Source organism: Carcharodon carcharias, chromosome 5 (assembly GCF_017639515.1).
Source record: "Carcharodon carcharias isolate sCarCar2 chromosome 5, sCarCar2.pri, whole genome shotgun sequence".
NCBI lineage: Eukaryota > Metazoa > Chordata > Chondrichthyes > Lamniformes > Lamnidae > Carcharodon > Carcharodon carcharias.
Window position 1 is genome coordinate 37,284,230 of NC_054471.1, and position 8,124 is coordinate 37,292,353.

At 38.8% G+C, this 8,124-nt stretch overlaps 1 protein-coding gene across 1 annotated transcript in view; it reads left to right on the top strand.

Moving 5' to 3' along the window:
• The window catches only part of LOC121278332 (regulator of microtubule dynamics protein 2), a 163,692-nt gene extending 155,970 nt beyond the window's left edge, over window positions 1-7,722 (top strand). The window contains exon 10 of the mRNA XM_041188638.1: window positions 7,109-7,722. Coding sequence (XP_041044572.1) covers window positions 7,109-7,162 — 54 coding nt within the window. The 3' untranslated portion in view covers window positions 7,163-7,722. The remainder of the gene's footprint in view (window positions 1-7,108) is intronic.
• Window positions 7,723-8,124: the final 402 nt, after the last annotated feature.

Below are 8,124 nucleotides of genomic sequence, written 5' to 3' on the forward strand. Positions count from 1 at the left end.
CATGCTTTCATGGCCACCTTTACTGAGACTAGGCTTTTATTCCAGATTTATTAACTGAATTCACATTCCACCAGCTGCCATGGTGGGGTTTGAACCTGCATCCCCAGAGCATCAGCCTGTGCCTCTGGCTTACTAGTCCAACGACATTATCACTATGCCACCATTTCCCATTACCTGTTGCCATCTCTCCAGCTACATATTCCTCTTGTGTACCCTCCTCTTTCTTTACTCGTTAGCTTGTGGCACAGGGAATGATCCTGAGATTATTCCCTTTGAGATCCTACTTGCTGATTTCTTTCCCAGCTCCCTTAACTCTTTCCATCTATGTCGTTGATACTGAAATGGAGCATTACTGCTGGCTGTTCACACTCCCATTTCAGAGTGCTCTGCAGCTGCTCTGTGAAGTCCTTAACTTTGACCACCAGAAAGGCAATGTATCATCCTGGGTACATCAGCAAGTCCATGAGCTCTCTGCACTTTTTGTTGGAGGTGAGGATTTAGTGGGAAAGTGAGAGGGTGAAGAAGGTACTGTCTCCAATTCAGCAACTACCACATAGGCCAGTTGAAGATGAGAAGTTACAATCCCCAATCACACAGCAACCACAGAGACTCAGGCTTCCTTTAACCAGTTTTATTCAAGCATATGCATGGGAGCTGCAATCATTCCTAAGAATGAAGACCCAGCTCCCAGATTGATTACATTTCATTACTTTTGTACTTATCACAATACGTTTTAGTACATTTGAATACATCCAATCGATAACCGACACACTGGTCTCATGCTAACTCTATCCTATTGAGTACATAAACATGTAATTTTGCTAACCAATTATTCTAAAGGTGTATACATAATTATATTATGCAATCAAAATTAAAACACGTATGCAAAGACCTTGGTTCTCACAGCTCAAGATTGTTTGTGTTTCATCAAAGCCCCCTCTTTGTCTATTGCATGTCCTCCCATATCTAAGCTAAAACTCTTCCTTATGTGAGAGGAGAGTGCACTTAATCTATTTTATGTCCTGCTTGTGTCTTCAGCTTGACTCTCAGGGCTGTGCAATGTTCATTTGGTAATCGTCAACTCTTAATATGTTTAGCAGCCATGTCTGCCTGGAGATTTTAAGTGTTCTCTTTTAGCATTTTTAATTTTCCCCTAACAGAGGGGTTTACTAAGACAGTTGCTGGTAGAGAAAAGGAGCTTGTGTTTATCTTTTCATCCCAAGATGATCCTGGAAAAGTGAGCAGTTTTGGCTTTTCCAAAGCCAATAATACTAGAATGTCCCAGCTTGATTTCTACAGTATGAAAGCCGCCAAAGTCCCAGAGGACCATAGGCTGCTCTCTCATCTGAGAGACGGACGACTGGTGGTGAGGGTCACCATGCCTCAGGTGAGGGGCGAGGTTGAGAAGGCAGAGCCTTCATGGTGACCTCAGCCAGTACAGGAATTGAACCCGTTGCTGCTGGCGTCACTCTGCATCACAAACCAGCGAACTAAGCTAAGCAACCCCCAGCTTGATTTCTGCTGTGTAATGAGTTAGATTATCTCAGTCAGGTGGCTGTGGAACATCACAACAGATTTCATTGCCTCTGGGTTAGAAAGGGGGTAAAACAGCAAAATTACCCATTTCTAATTACTGTCCATTGAATCTTAATGGGACATGTGCATTTTAGAAAATAATCTGAGTTGCCTATGATACTTCCCACAGTTCAATATATTAGCAACATTTGGTTCACTGTGAAAAATTATCACCTTGGCAAGACATTGGACTGACATAAGAGCACAACGTAGTGAGAGTCAGCAACTTCAGGAGAGAAGCAGGACAAAAATTGGAGGGGAAAACTGGCTTGCCAGAATAAAGATTATGTCTATTCTGGGAATATGCTAGTGACCACAACAGAGAAATAAAATTCACACAATTAATTTTTAACAAGGGAACACAGTGAACAATATGCCATATAGTATACCATAACCATGTTTATTATTTGACAGCTGTTAGAAAATAGGCTGTGTTTGTGCACCATTCTGAAGGACATTTTCACAGTGACTTAGTTCCCTGTCCTCAGGGGAATGGCTATGAGCAGTTGAATTAAAAAGTGCTTATTATCTGTAATAAGGAAATGAGCACCTTTTTAATCCTACTGTTTGTATCTTAATTTCTCCATGGCTGAAAACAAGGACCAACCCAAGGCTGCTTATGTTCTGCTTGTCCTCAGCATCGTTTGTTTTGGCCAACTGGTTGTAGGTGGCAGAAGTCCATCGCTAACACCAGTAATAACAAATGTTCATTCACACCTGACTGAAACAGGACTCTGTGTGGATGTGCAGTGAGAAAGGTGAATATGAAGTACATGACAAAATTACCTGGCATATTAGCCAAGGGATATTTTGGTACAATGTTCGAAGAGTTACATGTATAATTTCTTCAATTTGGAATATAGATTTTAGGGATTAACCCATGTGTGGAGGAAACATTGATTTGGTGAATGAGGGTCTTTTTGTTCTTCGGTGAATAATTGACCATTTTAGAAGTACATGACAATACCTTTGTGCCAAATTGCAAAAGCTGACTCATCCATCCTTTTTTATGGTATTAAAATAACCAAATATTGTAAATTGCTACAAATTTACAATGCTATGTACAAAATAAAGGAAAGGTAATTAAGATATATTTATCTCTGTGATCTGAAACAGATGTGTATATAAAAATGCATTGATGGAAAGAAATAGCTTGAACTTTGTTATTATGCCCACATGGGTAACAATTGGAAAATGGATATCAATTTTAATTATTATGACACAACTGTTGGTAAAGGCTGAGTTATTCAAATCCCAGAGGGAAATTTAAAACAACTGTCAACCCATTTCTTTAATTTGTATGTTTCGAGATACAGGGTTTGAATTCAGTAGTAATAAGATCACTGAGTCTCAAGAGGGTATTTATGAAACTAAATTAAACATTTATTAATAGAAGAAAGATTGTAAGCACATACATATGTCTACAAAATTACCACTATAGTAGCTACAAAAATCTCCTGATTAATCTCAGTTGCACCCCTGTTAAGGCAACAATAAATCTCATAGATTTAAAAAGACATCTGGCAAAGCACAACCTGGACAGTTGCATCCAAATTGTGTTTCTTTCAGTTCTGGATCCTTGCAGACAGCAGCTTGAGGCTTCTCACACTTGTTGAATCTTAAAATGCCTCTACCTTACACACAACCTCCTTTCTCCTTTATACAAATTTTCCTCTTTGAATGTAAAGTTTCCATTGTATCACTAGGCCTTTAACTTCACCTATTCTAACAATAACATCCTTTCATCCTACCAATTTTATTAGTAAGCTGAAAAAAAATAAACATATTACTTGGTGTCTTCCAGCTAGGTGCTCGATTTCGCCCATTCTTTTGAATGGTTTATTTAAAAATGCAAATTGCCCCCTTGACAACCGTGTTTCTAAATTTCCCCAAGTTTATCTAATTACCATTTCAAACCTACTTCTTTCTATACATCAAAGCATCTAGACCAGCTGGCTTTAATCCAATTAAGATACACAAACATAGACACAGACTCCACTAGAAATCCATTTTAAAATAATTTCCAGTAACATTATTATATCTTCTTGACAATAACTGTTCACTATTTAAAGATTTTTAACAGTATCCATGAGGGAGGTCATTTGGCCAAGCTCATCCATCCAGAATAAAGAAAATATTCTGTTGCTCTTTTCACATGATCTTGTCAAATTTGGAATAGTTCTGTGGTTCCACTTCCCCTACTTGATCTAAAAGGCAAACCTTGTGTGGTTCTTTCTGACTTCATTCCGAAATTTCCTTTTATTAGTTTTAATTAGTGTACCATTTATTCTATTTTATTGCCACTCCTTGAAGTAGTACTCAAGATTAACCATATCTATGCTATCTAATAGCTTGTAAACTTCTGTAAGCTGCTCTCTGTTACCTGCTTTCAAGATTAAAGAATTTTACTAGTATGTCATAAGTGATCAGCTGTCCTTTTTTTACGAACAGGCAGCTTGATGTTCATTCTTGATCATGCACAACTTAGAATTATCAGAAAGCAAAGCATGATTTTCTTTAAAAAATTTAAAAAATGAAGTTCAGGATTGAGATCATCGGGTTTTAAGTTACAGCCCAAAAGGAACATGAGAGAAGCAGATTTGTTGCTGACATACAGCAGTTTGTGGATGGGGAAGGTAAATGTAGTGTGATTATAGCCAAGCCCTGCATATTCAATGCACAGTCTTCAAGCTTGCTCATGTTTGTGTGCCAAAAGCAGGAGACAAACCGAATAATGATTTCACTCGAGTCTCAAGAGCTCTACATCAAAAATCAAAGTAGCATTAGGTGGAATGACACCATTAATAACTGAATTATTTTGCTCCAGGGATTAACCTAATTGCTATTTCCTGCATTGTCTTCATCACTTCAATATTTCACTTATGTTTTATTAACTAAAACTGAAGCTCAAGGTGCAATCAGAGCAGAACGCTGCTTGAACTCGACATCTTCTGACTAATCAACTGTCCTAGAAATATAATTAACCATTATTATAGTTAACCATTCTGCACAGTTCAGTGGGAAAACTCTCCACTGCTTGGAGTCATATCTAGCACAAAGGAAGATGGCTGTAGTTGTTGGAGATCAGTCAACTCAGGTCCAGGACATCACTGCAGGAGTTCTTCAGGGTTGTGTCCTAGGCCCAACAATTTCAGCTGCTTCATCAATGACCTTCCTTCCATCATAAGGTCAAAAGTGGGCATATTCACTGATGACCATGTTCAGCACCATTCATGATGCCTCAGCTACTGAAACAGTCCATGTACAAATGCAGCAACACCTGGACAGTATCAGGCTTGGGCTGACAAATGGCAAGTAACATTCATGCCACACAAGTGTCAGGTAATGATCATCTCCAACAAGAGAGAATCTAACCATTGCTCCTTGACATTCAATGGCATTACCATCACTTAATCCCCCAGTATCAACATCCTGGGGGGGGGGGGCGGGGTTTACCATTGACCAGAAACTGAACTGGACTAGCTATATAAATACTATGGCTACAGAGCAAGTCAGAGGCTAGGAATTGTGTGAAGAGTAACTCACGTTCTGAGCTCCCAAAGTCTGTCCACTATCTACAAAGCACAAGTCAGGAGTGAGATGGATTACTTCCCACTTGCCTGGATGAGAGCAGCTCTCACAACACTCAAGAAGCTTGACACCATCCAGGACAAAGCAGCCCACTTGATTGGCACCACATCCACAAACATTCACTCCTTCCACCATTGACGCACAGTGTACCATCTACTAGATGCACTGCAGGAATTTACCCAGGCTCCTTGGACAGCATCTTCCAAACCCACAACCACTACCATCTAGAAGGACAATGGCAGCAGATAGATTGGAAACACGACCACCTGGAAGCTCCCCTCCAAGTCACTCACCATTTTGACTTGGAAATATATCCACATTCCTTCACTGCAGCTGGGTCAATATCCTGGAATTCCCTCCCTAACAGCACTGTGGGTGTACCAACATCACATGGACTGCAGCGGTTCAAGAAGGTAGCTCAACACCACCTGCTCAAGGGCAATCAGGGATGGGCAATAAATGCTGGCCCAGCCAGTGAAGCTCACATCCCCTGAATGAATTAAAAAAACAATTATTTTTGTTTCACTGATTTCATGTCATGCTGAACCTATCCCCCAAATCCTTTTCCACTTTACGTTTAGCTATTTCTAGACCACTCAGACAATGTGTCATTCAAAGAATGTTGCTGAAACTTTTGAAAATTTCAGGTGAATTTTTCAAGAAAATTGACATATCCATTCATGGTCTTTCCTCCCTCAGGATTATCCTCCAGGTTTGGTTGCTCACACACAAACGTTCGGCTCCCCTGACTCTAGGTTATTCCCTCTGCTACATTTTTTAAAATTATTTCACGGGACAGCAGGTCAAGCAATAATTTTTGCTGCTTATCCCTAATTGACCTTGAGAAGGCGATGGTGAGACCCCTTCTTGAACCGCTGCAATCCATGTGCTGTAGGCACACCCGCAGTGTTGTTAATGGCGGGGGTGGTGGGAGGGGGGGAGTTCCAGGATTTTGACCCAGTGACAGTGAAGTAATGGCGATATACTCCCAAGCCAACAAAAACAAAAAATGCTGGAAAAACTCAGCAGGTCTAAAGCATCTGTGGAGAGAAAAAGAACATTGAACATTTTGAGTCCTTATGACTCATCTTCAGAGCTCGTTGAAACCATTGCTGATTGTCGTAAAAACCCATCTGGTTCACTAATGCCGTTAGGGAAGGAAATCTGCCATCCTTACCTGGTCCGGCCTATACGTGACTGCAGATCCACAATAACGTGGTTGCCTCTTAAATACCCTTGTGCCCTCTAAACAAGGGCAATTAGGGATGGGCAATAAACGCTGGCCTAGCCAATGATGCCTACGCCATTAGTGAACCAGATGGGTTTTTATGACAATCAGCAATGGTTTCAATGAGCTCTGAAGATGACTCATAAGGACTCAAAATGTTCAATGTTCTTTTTCTCTCCACAGATGCTTTAGACCTGCTGAGTTTTTCCAGCATTTTCTGTTTTTGATGCCTACACCCCGTGAACGAATAATTTTAAAAAAACAGCTGAGGATTAATTGGACAGCCCACACAACTAATGAGGAAGTTTTGAGGAAAGCAGGTACACGAGAAACTTTTGCAAATGATCACCAAGAGACAACTACAGTTCCTTGGGTGCGTACTTAGGAGAGAGAAACTAGAACATTTAGTGATGACTGGTAAGATTGAGTGCAGCAGAGCAAAAAGGAGGAAATACACCAACAGCTTAAGAAGCACTGAGGTACAAGATTTGAGAACACCAAGATCAAGATGTTGGCCTTTATCAAAGATCATGGAAGTTGGAGAGCCATGACTGCTGACATTGCAAAACATGGCAACTGAAGAAGAAGCAATTAGAGACATCTTCCTGTATATGAGGACCATGACAAAAATAATTATGCTATATAAAAATATGCCAGTTTAAAATGGAGTATTGATTAAATATTCTTATGGGTATTTTCCTTTCCTCTCTACAGGAACCAGAAATTCAGGAAGAATTAGAAAACCTGCTCTCTCTCTTCAAGCAATAAACTTCATTTCTTTACTTCCAGTTATGAAAATGATTTAAACATTTGAATGCACTCATGATTGGATAACTATATTGTAATATTCCCTTGAGAAAAGGAACACGACAAATGGGTTTTATTGAGAATAAGAAACCAAGAAACATTTCTGACATTTGCTGAAATTTTGTTTCAATAAATTAATTTACTGAATCATGTTGACTTCAAAGATTCTAAGTTAATCTGGTTAAGATTGTTAACATTGAAAATATCTACAATATGGAAATGTACATTTTTTAAAAATATATGATGGGCTATATCAGCAAATATAGTTTTTTTAAGTAGATTTATTGTCACTAAAATGTCTGTAAAGTCCAGGAAATGTACAGTAATGTACAGAAACCACTACATGCATCACTACATGGGCAGTGCAAGTGACTTGAAACATTAACATTCTTTTGCTTTTTTTTTTACTTTTTATGGGAAGATTAACTTACATTTATCAACATACACAATGGATTTTCAAATGGATTTCATTAAATGCTGTATTTAAACAAGCTGATCAGTTTTTCCAAAGATTAATAAAATATAAAAATCAGTGCATTGGACATGAAGTTTCTCTTTTCTATGCTACAACAATAAATATGACTATTTCTATATCCGAGAGGGTTAAAATAAATATGTCATGAATTGGAAAGGTTCCTTTTTTAGATCTTTCTATCTGCTGCTCAAAAAAAGTGATAGCAGGGAATGAGGATTATATATTGTAAATGAGAAGCCAACTTCATGAAATGGTATCTAACGGGATGAAACATTTATTTTTGAGTTTTCATCCATACTTCTGAATGCATCAAAAAGTGAATAAGTGCATCTGAGGACCTTTATTTTAAAAGAAACATCCATAGAACTCACATTGTCTCTGACATTTTGAAGAAAAGAGATTAAAATTTTCCTGACTTCCAATTACCTCCTACAGCTACAAACATATA